This window comes from Corvus moneduloides, chromosome 1 (assembly GCF_009650955.1).
Source record: "Corvus moneduloides isolate bCorMon1 chromosome 1, bCorMon1.pri, whole genome shotgun sequence".
NCBI lineage: Eukaryota > Metazoa > Chordata > Aves > Passeriformes > Corvidae > Corvus > Corvus moneduloides.
The window spans coordinates 100261306-100279313 of record NC_045476.1 but is presented as its reverse complement, the minus strand read 5'-3'; the positions used below and the strand labels follow the sequence as shown (position 1 = coordinate 100279313).

At 38.7% G+C, this 18008-nt stretch overlaps 1 protein-coding gene across 1 annotated transcript in view; it reads left to right on the top strand.

The window, feature by feature from the left end:
• The window catches only part of LOC116448873 (dynein heavy chain 5, axonemal-like), a 151934-nt gene that overhangs the window by 132501 nt on the left and 1425 nt on the right, over positions 1-18008 (top strand). The window contains exons 69-71 of the mRNA XM_032119892.1: positions 3989-4121; positions 12612-12820; positions 17156-17377. Coding sequence (XP_031975783.1) covers positions 3989-4121; positions 12612-12820; positions 17156-17377 — 564 coding nt within the window. The remainder of the gene's footprint in view (positions 1-3988; positions 4122-12611; positions 12821-17155; positions 17378-18008) is intronic.

The window sequence follows — 18008 nt, the reverse complement described above, 5'->3', positions numbered from 1 at the left end:
GTGCAGCTTGGGTTTGCTTTTAGAATAATATTGTGCTCCAGTAAGGCCATGACATGTTAGTCTTTGAAAAGCTAGGTATAAAGATACTATCAGTGGAGAAAATAAAAAATTTTGGGAACAATGAAGGTAATTAAAAGCAAATTCTCTTCAGGGAAAGTGGCAGGTGCCTTTGCTACCTTAGAGAAGTTCTTGTGGCTCCCTTTAGAATATGTGGAGTGAATTTGCACAGAGTTACAACCCCAACAGACTGGGTTAGGGACAGATGGTACCAAAACCAATTATTTGCTGGCATTCAGAGCTCAGGATTGTATTTTCTCTTGATACATTGTGAATCCAGAGAAATTTCCGGCTGTCACAGAAAGGCCTTCCTTTCTCAGTTATTAGCCTTTGGCAATGATTTCGGTCTCAACAACTTTCAAAACAGGGCGACTATTTTACCCCATGATATACGCTTCCTCTTTTGTTGTTCTTGTAATGCTTCTCACCAGTCAAGTAACTTACCCAAAAGAGTAGAAACAAAGCGAGTAACCTTTGCATGCTTTCTCAGCCTGTGGTTTGGCACAGGTGATGGAAAAGTAAAATGAACCTTCCTCCTGACCTAAAACTGTCCTTGTTTTTCTCTAAGTAAGAATTCTGCTTTCATGACCCCATTTGCTTCTGGGTCTCACCTCGCAGGTTACAGAGAAATTAGTGGTAAAATGATTAGGTCCAGTCAGTCCCTGTGAGTGAAGACAGGTGCAAGAATAAATGTCAGCCTGTGACGCAGAGAAGTTTACAATGAAAATGGTCCTTGCAGCTTGAAAAACAGCATTCTAGGGAACAGCAAGTAGCAGCGTTTTTTTCTTTAAATATTTTTTGTAGTACTAATTTAGCTGCAATTCCTCTAAGGCTATGGCTACGTTAGCAAGCACTGCATGGAAATAGGAATTCGTCTGAGGACCCCGGGCCTTCATTAGATGTTTTACTGGGGAATTTGCCTTGGTCTAACTCTAGTCTGGGCTATAGGCTGAATGCATTAGTGGTTGAAGTACCTTAGAATCCCTGAAGCACATCTTTTGGGTTAGTTTAATTTGAAGCTAAGACCTTTGTGTGCCTGGAATCTAGTTTTCAGTGCAGGATTTTTGCTACAAAAAAAACCCAAATAAAAAATTTCAGGGTCTGAACTGAAACACTGACATAGAAGATTCTGTAATATGTCCCTGGTTTACTTATTACCACTATCAGATAGGGTGGCCATCCAGCTCTAGAGCTTCCTCTATTTTCTTCATATTTCTCTGTCTGCCTCTTTGTGTACAACAAGGAAGAGGTCCTTGGCATCCCTTGAAAAGAGGTTTGGGTTGTCCATCTACAGAGTGATGAACTTCCCATTTCTGCTGACAAAGAATGTAGCAAGTAACTAAGTCTGATTGAAAATAATAGCATTTACTGAAAGCCGTAGGCAGTCACTAGTACAGTAACTTGATCAATGATCATGGCATGAGTTCAGCAGCTAGTTTTCTACTGATAGTCTTATGAAGTATGTGGTGACAAAGAAACTGGTGACCTGAGGACAGTTAAGAAATATGCATAAAGGAATCTGACACAGTAGAGATATGCATTGCAAAATCATGCAAACAAAGCCATTAAGATAATGATTTTAGTAACTCCTTTCTTAAATCACGTTGTTTTATGTTAGGTGATAGCTGTTTGCATAATGAAAAGGAGATGTTCTAAGTGGGCTTTATGGAATTAGTATATTAATCTCAGAAAGGCTATTTTGGTTAATGAGTTTTGTCTTTTGAGGTTTTTTTTTTTCTGAGAGTCAGAATCCAACTCTTTATGTCATAATAAATACAGCACTGCATGTAAGTCATCTGATTGCTTGATAAGAGTTCTAATACAAAACTACTTAATCATACCTCAGAGCTTGTGTTTCAAAGAGCCTTTGCAGCAAGATTTCCAAGAAATGCACTATGTTATATCCAGTAAATCTCACCACAGATCAGGATTGATTTGTATACAATAAAGTAAGAAGTATGTAATTTTTTTCAATTTTGATATCTGGTTGTGCTTGGTGCTCCAGACTGAATGCTGTGAGCATATCTAGGTTGGATTAGCAAATTTCTGCTTTATTGGTTGGCTTCATTATTCAAAACATTACAGGTGTTCTTGTAGGTACATGAAAGTAGATCAGAAGAATGTGTAAATTCTGAGAATTCACTAGCTAAGTTGTACTATTATCGGTGCAGTAACATTTTACAGTCTCTACTTCATCTCCTCTTTGTAGATTCATAAATATCAATATTTTGGAAAATAACCCCTTTAACAATATCTTCCATACAAATTTTCCTCAAATGGGAGAAATTCTTCCTCTAAATGCTCCTCAAAAGGAACACATGCTTTGTAGACTAGAAATAGAAAGTGTGTTTCTTATTTAAAGGGTAACATGCACAGACTATATTCTGCATAGTTCCTTTCTTATTAGTGGCATGCACTAGACTTCTAAGTATTCTGAAAAAAATAAATCAAATGTTTTTCCTTTTTGTCAAGAGGGAGAATTACCAATTTATGTAAATTTTTCAGAAAGCAGAAGTTTTTCCTGGATTTTTTATTAAATAGCCAGAATACTTCATTGTGGGGGTTATCCAAAAACTTTATTGTCTCAGCTCTAGTCTTGTAATAGCTGATTTTAGTATTTTTTTCTCTTCCACAGGCAGAATGCATTAATTCAGTCTGTAAAATGTACTGTCACACTGCAAAGCATTAGCATAATTGGCTGGCACCTATTTCTTGGACATTCTGTCTGACAAACCCATGGGTCCTTGTGATTAAAATATGATGTATAACCTTGCTGATAGCTGTCTCCCAAGGAGGATAGCACAGAAAGTTGAGAAAAAGTATATTGGACTTGGAGTTGAAATTTAAGATTTGGAAATTGCCAAAGCACTTGCATATTTATACTAGTGATTGTAACTACTCAACTGCTGTATGATATTCGTCTTGCAGAAATTTTCTATTCAGTCTAATAATTAAATCTTTAGCAATGTTTATTATTTGTATAAAATGTATAGTATACATAATAATGTATACAATGAGATATATGAGCCATTGGCTTTCTGAAAGTGGGGAAAAACAGTCAAAAGTCTGAAAAATCAAGAATTCTGGTTCTGTGTGGTGTATGGGCACCATGATTTTTTCAGGTGCCATTAACCCCTCTCTCACTCACTGTTATGTACAGTGATCTTTGATATACATGGAACACGCAGTGCATGTCTGAAGCACAATCCATACACATTATTTGCAAAAGCGAGACAGGGAATGCTGTTGCTACTGTTACTATGTCATGTCCTTAACTAACACAGGCAACTGATTCCATTTTGAGAATATTCTCTGTTGCATTTCAGAGAAACTGTTGTCTTTAAAACCTAAAAAGGCCAAAGGCTCCTACTTGCAAAACGGTGCACATAATGGTGTAACAGATTTCTGTGGCATCTGTATTATTTCTGGCAATCTTGCCTCTCTAGTAATGTATCCATGAGCGTCTTGTCTCATGAACGACTCACAGGCTACTGAAAGTAGCAGCTTTTACATATCATTGTGCTTGTTAAGTGGAACTGCATTTGTTGCATTATTTCAGCTCAGCAGGGCAAGAAAAGGTGAGAAAGTTCACCTAGTACAATTTGGAAATATGAAGAAGTTACCGTCAAACATGCTTTTGTATAGCATGTGGGTTTTTTTATTATAAGATCTAAGACCCTGCAGCCTAACAAGGACAGAAGGAACTGCTGTGTCCCTTCAAAAAGAGGGAACTTTCCCTTCTTAGAATGATGGAGGAGCTCATTCTGGTAAGCTAATGAGTCACAGTGTGCTAAATCTTACAGTTGGCACAGGGCTTGAAGGGCCATCTGTTACTAAAAAGTTTCTTTTCTGAAAATGTTTTTGCTTTCAAAAATTATTGCATGGGAAACAGGAGATTAGATTTTATAATCATTGCACTATTCTTTTTAAGGTGAAAGCCCAGCTTCAAAAGATGGGAGCTACTCAGCCCATAAACATATTTCTCCGTCAAGAAATTGACCGCATGCAACTTGTTATATCCAGAGTTCGAACTACACTGACTGATCTCAAATTGGCTATTGATGGTAAGCTACAATATCAAAAATCATAATTAAGGTGCAATATTTATTGCTAGCAGTTGCTTATGCCATATGACTAAATAAATATTGCCCCTCCTTTCCTTCCTTTCTCTTTTGTTCCCTCCCTCCCTCAGTTTTTCTCTTTTTCTCTCTCTTTATCATATGACCACTAATTTTAGTCCCTAAAATCTCCTGATTACATCTCTAAGGACACTCCACCTAAATTTATTCTGCATGCAGGCGCTCCAGTATTGCAGTTCATGTCCCTCAGCACTGCATCACTTCTGTGATCCTCTCTAGGATCCTACAGAGCTCAGAGGACCTGAATTGCGTGATTAGGTCCACGGGTCATGTACCAAAGTCATTTATGAAATGAAGCTGAGACATAATGATATAGAACAAGGTAGAAGTGTTGCTGCTAAGTAATTGAGAGACAGGGAACTCAGGAGTAAAGGTGATAAAGACTCTAATTTAAGGTGAAATTTGACATTTTTGTGAAACTGGTTATACCAAATGGCATGTCTCTAAATGGAAGCTGAAGTGAGTGGCAGTGTCAGTCAAAAGAGAGAGAGAGAGAGTTCTTCTTTTAGGCGTCACAGGAGACAGGCAACAGCACTCTGTATCTCTCAGAGACAGGAGTATTTGGCTGAAAGTGAGCAATGGTGAATGAAGTTAAAATAAACCAAGAGTAGAGGCAACTAGAAGCAGATGGAAAATTGGATCGGAAAAGGAGTGAGGAAAAAGAAGGAATAATGATGTTACCATCTGCTTTTTTTTTCACTTCCTATTTTGCTCATCTGCAAGAGTTGAAATACCCAGGAAGGAAAGCATACTGTTGCTCAGCCAAGCTTCTGAATTAACAATAAATTAAAATGAAGTAGGAATGGGTTGATTCCACTGGTTAAGATCTCGCCCAAGTCTGCTGTTCCCTAGCAGAGAGACAGAAAATATCTGAGACAGCAAACTGTCCTCACAGGGAGCAGGTCAGAATGCCTCAGAACTAGTCCCTTCTGACATAGCTGATGGCATTACTGTAATCTGTCTTACTGGTGTTTTCCAGTCTTTTGACAATGTCTTTCATGAGGGGAGATTTTTTTTAATTTGTGTTTTTATTACACAAGAATCAAAAGGGATTTTTTTTCCTATCATTTGTATGATACACTAAGCCAACAATACGTGCTTCAGAAACCTCGTGCCTATAATCTGAATCTAGGAAAGAGGTTCATAAATGTGCCCAAGGCTAATAAGCTTTCATATCCTGTAATAACATAGGCAAAGATCAAGCTGGAAGAAACAATTGTCCTTTCTTCCTGAGCTGAAAGTTCCATTTTATGTGTGAATAGAGTCCCTTTTCAAGTAAATAAAAATAATATTTTCCATCCATGAAAGTGTTAATCTTTCCTTGATTGTGACAGATATATTTAAATTCTCAATGTGTATAATATTCTGCAGAGGGGTGGATGAGTAACATAATTTATTTGCACTTCACATTCAGTTCCACAGTGGGCACAGTCTTCTGCCAGATGTTTAATCAAGTTAATGCTGTAACTTTCATGCAGTTCTCTAAAACATAATTTCTTATGGACAGACAAGTTAAATATAGTGAAAAATTGCTCTGAAAACAAAATTGGATGTATAGTTAAAAATAACAATTAATGGCTTCTGGCATGTTTATGATATATCAAGTGCACATGGTGGACTGTTAATTAGGGGATGGAAAGAACATTTAGGCACTCTACCTCAGCAAAAGGGAAAACCCCAAGCTGTCTCACACTAGATTCTCCCCCAAAACTAGTCAACTGCAATCTCAGGTCATCTGAAGTGCTTCTTTTTCTTTACAATGAGGTAAACTGATCTGCCTGCTCAAACAGGTCATGTGATTTTTTACATCTGCCCAGCTCATGTATCTGGCTTTGGCTTCGTGAATGTGTTAAGGTCCCAGCACCCACTTTTGGCAGACCTAAACTTTCAAATGAATTTTGTGTTTAAGAATATAGTGCGTCTTTAGCTTGTGTCATGTAGCTTTGTGAAAGGAAGTCTGAATATCTGATTCTCCAGTTTGGGTGTGAATGGTCGGACCTTGTCATTTTGATGTTGCTCACCAAGTTACATTTGAGGTAATGTAAATCCCTCCTCAGGGAGAGCCCATGCGCAGCTGAACATGAGGGATGTAGAAGGAATTAGCCCAGACAGTTTTGTCCCTCTGTCCCGAGGGCAGATTAAGCAGTGTTCAGCTTTTGGGATGGGTGAGGATGCTCAGCATGTGTCCAACATGTTTGTTGGCAAATATGCCCCAGAAGCTTTCGTCTCCACCAATAAACTGCTACCCAGAGGGATACTTTTTCTGGATCAAATTGTAGTAATTAGATTGTAGCTGCTCATTGTACTCTCAATTATGTCCCAACCATTACTTCTGCTTTAATTACTTATTGATTGCCCAGAGTTTATTTCACAGTTAGCATAATACAGAGTTTCACCATAAATCAGAACACAGCAGTGATGGGTGTCCTCTCGAGTGCCCTAAATAGAAGCCATGTTCCAAACAGAGAAATCTTTTCAGAGACAAGGAGAAGTAAGACATGGGATCTGCACCAAAAATGCCACATCTTAATGGGTTATGAGCAGCAGATCTTGAGCCCTGTCAGAAGATGACCATTCCTTGTAGGGCAGTATCTGAGCTATTAAGTTCCTGTGTACTTACTGCCTGCCTCTGGTGGTGTAGAGGCCTCTGGCACAGAATACTAATCCCTCACTCTTTATTGTAGAGTGGATGCTTCAAACCCCCTCTCCCACTAGTGAAGATAGTGTTTCTAAATGCAGTAAAACCTAATGACCCATCCAGTTATTCCTAGCCTCTTAGAGTTTGTTTGAGTTGAGTTTGTTTGAATGTGGTCTGTCTGTGAGATTTTGTGGGGTTGTCTTTATTTCTCCATGCACTGAATAAGAGTGGTAAGCATTTTTATGTGTCTTCTCTTGGTGAATGAAGTGAGAAGAGAGATTCTGTGGGAGTGTTTTCCATGAATGAAGTGGAGCATACTTGTAGTAGCGCTGAAAGTAGGTATCAAATCCTTGGCAATGGAAATAAGCACAGCTTTTAGTATGATTTCAATCCTGATTCTTTTTAACCCACTTAACATTGTGTTTAAGGGCTTCTTGTGAAAGAAACAAATGCTTAACTCATTTGCTTATATCTAGATTCTACTTTGGTCATAAAACTGCATCCACTTGGTCCTGGTTTCTGGTACCTTACAGCTTTGTGTTTTCAAACTAATCCTTTGGAATCGTCTAAACTGCCTACTTCATGAACAAGTGAAGAACATCTGAGAAACCTTTTATTTTTTTATCTTTTCATGTCATATATGAGCCACATGATCACTGCTGTATATACAGTATTTGCAGAGTTAGGAGAGAGCAGTCCTTTTCTGGAAAAACAGCAGTTCTATGGCGATGTAGTTCTACACACGTTACAGGAGTTGTGTAGGATTTTTATGTCACCTACACAAACTTGTGTGTTAAGCCCAAGGTAAAGATTTGCTACTTTTTTCCAACTCAGAATACCATGAAGTTGAAAGTAGTGTTTGTATCCTGATACTGCAAGGAATTTCTGTTCATTGTATGTGGCACCTTATAAGAGGGATATAAATGAGGTCCAAAAGAGTCAAAAGAGGTAGCTGGTAATTTATTTTAACCTACATGGTGAAAAAGTGAAGCTCGGGAAACTAGTCTTGCCAGAGTGCACAGCAAAGGTAATTTCCCATGAAAGGGAGAAGTATGGACTGATTCCCCCTGTCTGGCTAAGTTCTATTTTGACTTGTAATGGTGTAAGACTGCTAATACTAACAAAGTTTTAGTTTGGCTTGCTGACAGTGGTAATAGAATTTTGGACTGAAAGATCTTGGGCTCTTGCCTTACTAAGTTCTACTCTGTGTGTGTGTGTGTGAGGCTTGTAGGGATCATCACTTTTGGATGAGGATTTTATTTGAAAGTGATTAAGAGCACTCAGTAAAGACAGTAATGGAATATAACAATGGGGACATCATTTGAGGAATAGAAGGGATGATTCTAGTATGTGTTGTGGTGTAGTTACTCTTGGCTCAGCACCTCTCATCCATTACTTCTCATCCTGATAAGAATGCCAGAATCCCTCCTGTTGTCTTTCACAGTGTGGCACATCATTTCTGAACTTCTTAATAGGTATTACATATGCTTGCCATGACGCTGGCCAGGACAACTGTTTAGAAACACACACTGCACATTAAGGACAAACTGCAGAATAGAGTTTATCTGCCTGTTGTATTACTCTAGCTCAGGGTAGTGATTTGTATTACCTTTTTTGTAGAGTTGTGTGTGGATTTTCATCTTCAAATTACTGCTTTAAAATTTTTATTTTCAATCCTTTGATGGAAAGGACTCTTCAGCCAAGAACATTTAGTTCGGGAGCTGGTAAATTTTCAGAACAATTTGCAAGGTTACTTTCAAATTGCCATCTTTCTGACTGAAGGATTTAGCTATTGAGGAGAATCTAGGAATTTGTGCTTTTCTATGTGAAAAATTGCATGCTACTCAAGTTTCTTAGTCCCTCTCATCTCTCCTGACTTGAAGAATTAAATCAGAGGATTCTGCACCAGAAAAGAAAGATGGGAAACAAAGAGAAAACAGAACAGGGGCAGAAGTTAGATGCAGGTGGAGAGAATACCAGTCTGCAAGTAAAACATGGAGAGAGTGTTGTGCATGGCAGGTCTTGGCTGCCTGTTTTATTCTTCCTCTTCTGGAGAGCTGGGGCAAAAGAAAGCAGTAAACTGTTGAGAGGCCTTGGGATTAAAACAGCGCGGTGAAGTTAAATGAGCTTCCGAGAACTTCCCAGGAATCACCTCCAAATGCTGAAGTGCCCAAGCACTGCAAATGAAGAGAGAGGAAAATACCCAAAGAACTGCCTGAAGCAAAGAAGTTGACTTCTATCAGTGCAGCAGTGGTGGTCACAGAGCTGGCAGAACCATACTAAAGCTTGCAAAAAAAAAAAAAAAAATTAGTTATAGGAAAATATACATTAGCTTTTATACCTTGAGCCTTTGTGTGGAATAATAAGAAAAGCTTTGGAGAAAACACAGGCGAGTGTTAGCTGTTGCCATAAGGCAGAAAGAGAGGAAACCTTAGGAAGTTATAAACAAGTCGGTGTTTTCTTTTCAACATGTTCAGCAAAGAAGGGGGAGTTGGAGCTTGGTGGTGGAGGCAAGGTGTGACTGCTTCAAGAACAAAGCAGGTTTTTTGGGTGGTAAACTTGGGTGGGAATTAAAGTGTGAAAAAGTCAGCTTCTGGGTTTGCAACTGGGACAGTCAGTAATGGATTGATGCTTTCACTGAGCTTTTTTCTTTATGTGCTGTTCAGGCTAGCTTAACAGGCTCATTGTCTAGCAAGTATTGTTCTCCAGGGCTAGTCTCCAATTTTATTATAATGATATCAGCTACTGGCAAACTGTACTTGATGGAGAAAGTAACTTTTTCTCATGTCATTTGTATCCTACATAATTATTCTTGTTATTTTTGATTTACATCTGTGCCTGTGGGAAGAGAATCAGTCAGTGGACTGAGGCTTTTTTTGGTTCATGCTGGAATTTAAGATCCTTCCTTTGTTCCTAACTTTAGCTACTCATTTAAATGAGATATGTAAGTTTCCTAGTTCAGATAGACTCTCATAAATGTGAAATTCAAAACAGATCCAAATTTTACAAATTACACAGTTTTCAAGTTCAGTTTGTGGGAGGTATGGTAGTGAAAAGGGTCAACTCCAAGAAATAATAAAAGCTCCTGATGTAGTCTATTCAAAACATTATATCTATTGAATGAATCACCCTAAAACCAGATCATTTTAAAAGAACAGACTATTTACTTTAATTATGAATAAAATTAGTTATCCTCAGAACTGAAAAGCTTTATTTGGGTTATTCACCACTCAGCAGTTGGATAGATTTAGATGTGATTTAGAAGGGGGATGGTATAAATTTAGGGCAATCAAAAAGGGGAATCCTAATTTCTGAACTCTGTATACTGTGCAAACAGTATGGTTACAGTGGATATTATTTTTGAAGTATGGAAATGCCCTAATGTCTTTAACTGACCTGACCCTTCATCAGTCATTTTCAGATGGGCTTTATTCCATTCAAGAAAGGGACTATCATGGAGTAAGCCCCAAAATAACAAAGTTATAAACAGTTGACCTGTCTGATTCGTAGAACATTAGAGCCTGTCATGTTAGGTTCATAGGACATTCAGTCTCTTCATATAGTACAGTGCTCTGAGGTTCTCAGAAATTAAATATGAGAAGCCTATGGCACTGTACTACTCATTCAATTTATCAAAGATAGTTTTTCAAACAGCTGTATCACTTCTGTCCTGAAAGATGGCATGATTTTTCTCCTATGGTACTGATTTTATTTCTGACAATTATTTTATTTTGTTAATTATTTTTATTTTTATCAGAGTATTTTGGCTGCAGGAATGCATCCCAACACCCACAGATGCCATTTAGTGCTGAAATTCAAGCACTGTATGCCTACTGCCAGAGATGACACCCACTCACTAGGAATATTTATGCAGCTATATGGGCACGGCCAGAGCTGCGAACATACCTCATCCTCAAGAACACTCTGCCTTAACATTCTCAACAGCTGCTCTGAGTCATAGCAGGCAGGCATCCTAAGGGATTTCACAATGCTTCAGGGCAGAGACTGGTTGTATCTCCCTATCTGAAAAGCTCCAGCCTGCCCAGAAGAATAGAGAAGGAAAGGAGAAAGTTGAATATATCAGCCTGAAAACAAGGAATAACCAGAGATGAAAGAGTTCTTTCTTTCTCAGTTCTATGGTAGTGATCCCCAGGGCTAAAACAAGATGCTCTTCACTTGTTTTGTGCCCTCAGTACGGTTCCTATGAAGTTGAAACCAACATGCATTGCAAGACTTCTTTTCCCACATTTTCTGTCTCTAAAAGGTGAATAAAGTGTATGGTGTAATATTACGTTTTTCTAAGGAAAGAGGAGAAGACGTGGAGTGGCTTCTTTCTTAAATGTTGGTTCTCTTGGTTATATATATAAGACAAGATTAATACCCAAAGAGAAGGTTTATTGTGTTCTAAAAGTCTCTTAGCTACTGCAGAACGTGATTCTGAGCCTGACTACAAATCAATTGCAGAGAACGCAGGATAGGGAGTATTTTTTAATATTTACTGTTTTGTAAAAGTAATGGTTTTCTCAAAGAATTTGTTGCACTAGAAGAGGTGCATATAAATGGAGGCAGATCATTCATTATCTGCTAGAAGAAATCAAAGCCTATTTGCCATTTATGTATCATAGAAAGCACTAGATTTGCACACACTGCTATAGGAGTGTTTATGTTTTAGCTCTGTTCTTCAAAATTAAGCTGGTGTTTGGTTTCTGGATACACTTTTCCTTCTCCTCAACTGAAGCCCTGTCATCCTCAGTGGAAGGAAGGGATTTGAAATGCTTTCTTATTACAGGCCACATTTCCTTATGGGTATGTCTGGATGGACTGCTGCAGTTCTTTGCAGTCACCCAGACCACCTCCCTTTCCTTTACATGTTCTGTGGTGGAAGCCACCTAATTCTGTTTGGTATCTTATGTTGTCCTTGTGGCAATTACAGCAGCTGTGTGCGTGGTGATATATTGTACTTTGGTATTACATGAATATTTAATCAAAGTTGGGGCTACCAGACCAGTTTCTATAACAGAATAATAGAACCAGTTTCTGGAACAGAGAAGTCATCCTGAGGCATGGCAGTGTGCCACATCTCAGTACCATTGAGAATACATAAGATGTGGGAACTTCTAGCACACGGAATGGTGAGAGTCACTGAAAAATCACTGTCTTAGTAAATGCCAGCATTTTAGTGGAGAGAGCAGTACTATGCATGGAATATATGAGTATGCACCGCCACTGCCAAAAAAAAAAAAAAAAAAATCCTGCCTCTAGCTTTATTCTACCTACTGCTTTCCCACTGAGAATCTTGATAATGGAAATGTACAAAGTTATCATTAATAATAGCGAATTTCATGAATATAATCACTGCCAGTACATGCTTAGGATATAGATGAGTTACACAGTGTATCTCTATCATTGATCGTGCATGTAGGATCCATTAAAATTTAGAAAAAAAGTTTTCAATGATTAATCACATTCCAAACACACTGTGAATATAATGAATATAAATAATGTGTATGAAGGAGAAGAAGTTGTTTAAGAAACATATCTTTGTTTCTGATCAAAACAACAGGAGAGATATCATTTATCTTATTGCCTTTAGCTTTGAATCAAGTCTTATAATTTTGAACAAATTAACTACAAACTGATAAGACTGCAGTGCTACAGGTGTGCAATTAAGGCACAAAAAAAAGAGGGTTTGTGAGACTCGGAATGTTATTTGGAAGTTTTAATTGCCTTTGCAAGCTAGGGGAAAGTTCATTCTGAACATTTTGCTTATCTTCCAGGAAGCATAATTATGTCAGAAGAATTGCAAGATGCTTTAGATAATATTTATGATGCTAGAATTCCAAAACTGTGGTTTAGGATTTCCTGGGAGTCAACTACTTTAGGATTTTGGTTTACTGATCTTCTTGAGAGAAACCAGCAGTTCAGCATCTGGCTGCAGGATGGCCGTCCAAACCAGTTCTGGATGACAGGATTCTTTAATCCACAGGTAAGTTTGCCATGTTGACCTTTATAACTTCTGAGTAACAGAATTAGACCTTGGGAGGACTTCAAGCTGACTTAATATTGACTATATGAAGGGTAATCTATATTAATTTTTTAGCATAAATATAGGATAAATTATCTTCAGTATCTACTGAAGAAATTTTTGCTAGAACAAAATAATGCTACTGAAATGATGAAATGCATCTTTGGCTGCTTTAATCATGAGGAAATTGGGTAAATACGTGCTTTCACATTTCAACTTAATCTTCCCTTTTTTTACCTCTTCTGTTACCGTGATCTGTTCTTTATTTTTTGCATGAAAATCCCTCTGAGTACAAAACAAGATAAGTTCCAGAACTCTGACATAGGAAGAAGAGATTTGGACTTGGTTCTCAATCCTTGCAAATCAGTTCCTTGAAATGGAAGGTTTGTTATTCATACCACCCCAGAATTGTGCCAGACATGGTCTGCAGAGACATATAAAAAATACAGCCTCTTGTCTGCACCATCTAAAATAAAAACCTGGCATGAAATGAAACACAGAAAAAGGAACAGCTGAGAGCAGAGTTAAAAAAGTAAAGTATACATACCTAGATGATGTGTAGTTTCTCTGCAGAGCTATCCACATCCATTAAAGCTTTTTATGATTCACAGATGTTTGTGGGAAGTGTGAGTTGTGGAAATGAGTCATTGTGAGAGTATCCAGCCAACAGGTTTCTATGAAGCCTCAGGAAAGAACTATTTTAAAGACCTATTTTAATCTCAGTACTTGTTAGCAATGCAAAAGCTAGCTGAAACAGCTGCCTAGAATAGAGAAAGCAACAGTGCCAAATATTCTCTAGGACTACTGCTGGGAAATATCCATCTATCATCTATCCTGTGTGTGTCAGCTGTCTGCCGGTACAACTTTATAGCATGGAAGGGGGTTCACAGAATCCCCAAGCAAAGGGTTCTCAAGTGCGAGGGAGAGGAGTAGGAGTTCTAATAAAATGCTTGTGCTTCCATACTTGGTTTGCTAGCAACACACTGATGGCAGCATTCTAAAATACTTCAAAGTAACTTTTGCAATGATCAGGCTGGATGCAACAATAACAGGCTTCTGGCTTTGTTGGTGTTTGCTTTTGCACTACAGATGAGCAAGAGCTGATACAGATTTTGTACTGGACATTTTAGCTGGCTTTTTTGTGCTCTGGGGTTCTGAAATTTTGCCAGCCCAAATTGGGCATCCTACATTTTTTTGGATCCATATAGCTGGATTTCTGAAAAGAGCTGCCAAATAATCAGTGTAAAATGTCCCCAAACAAATTGTGATTTAATAGACCATAGTAAATGAGAAAGCCTCTAGAAATACAAAAATTACACACTTCATAACCCCTAGTTCTTTAAGTCCCTAAATACATTGTGTGCAGAGATTAAAAAATTTATTTGCGCTGACAATCACAAGCTTAAGAATCAGACAGTTATTGTTGCAGTCACCACTTTCTGTAACCAAGCCTGTGGGAGTGGCTCATTCTAAAAGCAATTCACCTGAGCAAAGACTCATTTTCTTTTTAATTAACTGTTATTTTGTTAATAGTCATATTGCTGTGTTTGAAATCAGTATTTCATATGTTAAAAAAATTGATTTTCGTCTTCTCAAACAAGCTGAGGTGGTGAGGTGTTAGTGCTGCAGTTCTAATGGCTTGTTTGTAATACCTGAGAAGTTGTCAGAAAAATCCTTTCGTTTGTGAGATGAAATGCAGCTCCTAAGTCATTTGTCTGCTTGCATATATCTCACTGTTTGCTTTACAGTCAGTGGATAAATGCCATGGATAACACAGGGCAATAAAGTAGATTTATAGCACTGGGAAAACGAGGCATTCTGGCAATAAAAAATAATATAGGACCAGTCTCTTGGACTGTTTATTCACTAGGATAAATTCAGTAATTTCACAGAAGTTAATCTTTATTTTTAGTGATACAAATGAGGGCTGGCTCAGACTTCTATGTATAAGAAACCTGATTCCCCTTGTGTGTCTGCATGGGGCCAAGATAACTGGGGTGAACAAAACAAGAAATGCCATGAATTTTCTTCCCTCCTGGAAGTTAATCTGATGTTACTGGAGTTTTTCATCAAAAATTTGACATTAGGCATTTCTCATTTCTACCTCCCAATTTCCATTTTGTGGCTGACACTGGTTTATTGTTTCCTTGTTTGCATCTCTGTATCCAGTTCCTGTCACTTGTCCTATATATAGATTTTAAGCACTATGAGGCAAAACTGTCTTTCTGGTTGTGTAGTACTCAGCATAATGAACCCTCAACCTACTTCTACGACCCTTAGATGCCAAAGCAATGCGGATACTAATCCGAATATGAAGTACAATACCTCCATTCCTCAGTGCCCACTTAGTTCTAGCAAACCTGCCATAATTTGCTCAGTATTTGCAAAGTGAATAACAAACAAGGAACCTCCATAGTAAGGTAAAGGAGAAAATATGATTGTGAGAGCAATAGACTTAACTGATTTCCATATTTTTTGTCACAGCCTCCATGGGTGCCTGCTTTTCCTTCACTAGAAGGTTCAGAGTTAGTTCGCATGAGTTGTTTAAAGGCCAAAGGACAAAGCTTTAGCAGGCTTCAGTGAGCTGGACAGGGAGAAATTCAGGAAAAGGCAAACACACATATACAAAAAACCCCCCAGAACCCTAACCAACCAACCAACCATAAACAACCAAACCAAACAAACAAAGGATTAAAGGATTACCAGAAATTGAAGCAAATATCATGGCAAGTGGTTCATTATGTCCCTGACAAGAGGGTTTTGGGGTGAGCCAAGCCCTCAGCTGTACAGTGGCACCTCAAGCTACTTGATTCTGTCTTGCTCTTTGTTGTGCCATTCACCCACTCTGGGACACCCAGCTGGGCCTCCAGCTCACAGCTGCAGTCTTCAAACGCTGTCTAGGATTCATTCAAATGAGCAGATAAGCATTAAAAGTCCCACTGCAGAAAGTGTATAGGTCCTGCCATGTCTGTAGGAATAATCTGCTATCTAAACCTTATCCCTGAAGACAAGTCACAGCTCTGAGCTTACTTTTATTCCAGTGTTTCCATGGTGCCTTTGAACTGATTCCCTTAATACAGTCATTGCTCTGTCCTCTTCAGGCTCTTCTTTCTTTAATATTTCAGTTTATCTGGGATCCAGTAGCCCTCTGGGGCTTTATGGCAGTGAACACTCCATGTATTTTAAACTATTGGTTCTAGCATGTTTCTACAAATTAAAATTCCACAAATTACTGCAAGGATTCTGCTTTCATTTAATGGTATTTCTGATAGAAGAATTTGGCCTTTAATCCTGTGTCCCTCAGCTATACGCTGGAGCTCTCATCTACTTCAAACGCAATTACAATTATCTGTGCTATCACAGAAGCTCTTTAAAACACTTGTCCTGGGGTCTCTGGTATTATATTAATGAGAAACAACCGATGTAAGTTAACAGAAATACCTGAGTTCGTGAAAGTCATCTCACATTCTCATAACTTAAAGGGTACTGCATGGCTACAAAGTGCTTGGAGCACTCCAGTCCTATCAGCCAGAGGTTGGCCCCTGGGTTCAGTAGACAGTTTGCCAATGTTCCCACATCTGACTTCTTTCCATTCATTTGGCCCTAATGGTAGGCCAACAGAGCACCCTCTACTGTGAATATTGAAGAAAAATAAAAACTTTTTCAATTCCCTCATTGCTCCTGATTTCTTCCTAGTGGAGCTGTTGGCTCATTAATTCTCACCTTTGTGTGTTCCTCATGTGTGTTCCTATGTTGTTGCAGTAGATAAAGACTTTTCACTGAGCACAATGTCAGAGGCATTTCAGTATTTAGTGGCATGATTCTAGCTGGTATTTCCTTTGTGTTCTTATTTGTTGACTGAAAAGCATTTTTTACAATGTCAGTATAAGAAAAGGTGAATAATATAGCCAGTGTTAGAGGAATTAGAAATTACCTGTGTTTGGAATCTCTCAAAACACATTAATCTGGCAGCCCTATGAACCTCTCTCCATCTGGTTGGTTGTAAAAAAGGCATGTGAGGTGATTTATACAGGCACTTCTGATATGTTAAATAAGCCAACGTGGGGGCTTCTTAGCACCAACGTGTGCACGCCAATTATGTATGGATGCATGGTGCTGAGAAAATACAGAAAACCATTGGATTTACACTACCAAATTTGTTTTATATGCACATGAAATTCTGCGGGATGAGCTTTCATACAGCTGATGTCACATCGGGAAAAAAATGTTGTAAATTGTTTAAATTCAAGGCTTTTTAAAAAATCCTCTGTATCATATTCCTGTGTATCTCCTTAGGGATTCCTAACAGCCATGAGGCAAGAGACAACTCGCATGAATTTAGCCAAAGGGTGGGAACTCGACAGTGTGGTTTTGTACAGTGAAGTGACCAAGATGATGAAAGAGGATGTTGTTGGCCCTCCTCCTGCTGACATCGGTGGGGTTTACATACACGGCCTGTTCCTCGAAGGGGCAGGCTGGGACCGCAGGAACAGTAAGCTGATCGAGTCAGCACCAAAGGTAAGGATCAAGTGAGTGTAACAGGCTGTGGCATAATGCAAGTGCTCAGGGAAAACCAGGAAGTATGCTGAGTGCCTGCAGCAGTGGTTTCACAACAGGTTTTAAGAGGGTAACCAACACTAGTGGCGCTGGGAAGAGGAAAGACTCTTTACCCACCAGAAGTGAACAGAAAGGCTTCTGTCAGAAAATTAATTTAGGATGCATAGCACTAGAGCAGACCAGATGCTGGGCTTCTTGGCTTCAGGGGCCCTAGCAGCACAGTTATGTTTGAATAAAATAGTGCAACCTGTAGTCAGTCTTCTTTTGACTGACCAAGGGGGACCTTATCAAAGCTTCCAAAGCCCTGGGCTGGATTTGATATGGAGGTCAGTGTTTTCTTGACTAGAAATCCCTAGTGTTTGTTTTATAATATGAGGAAGAGTATTAGTTCTGGGCTTATGCTCAGTTATCCATGCATTGAGTTACATTTCGCTGATGTGACTAAGCAGATTTAAAATCTAACTACGGAGTAATGATTAGATACTGTAGTCACGGTCCAGGGAAAATTGACGTTGTCTGCACTGGTACACTTTTTCCAAGTCAGTGCTAACTGTCCTGGAATTGGAATTGAGGTAATTCCTGTCCATAGGTA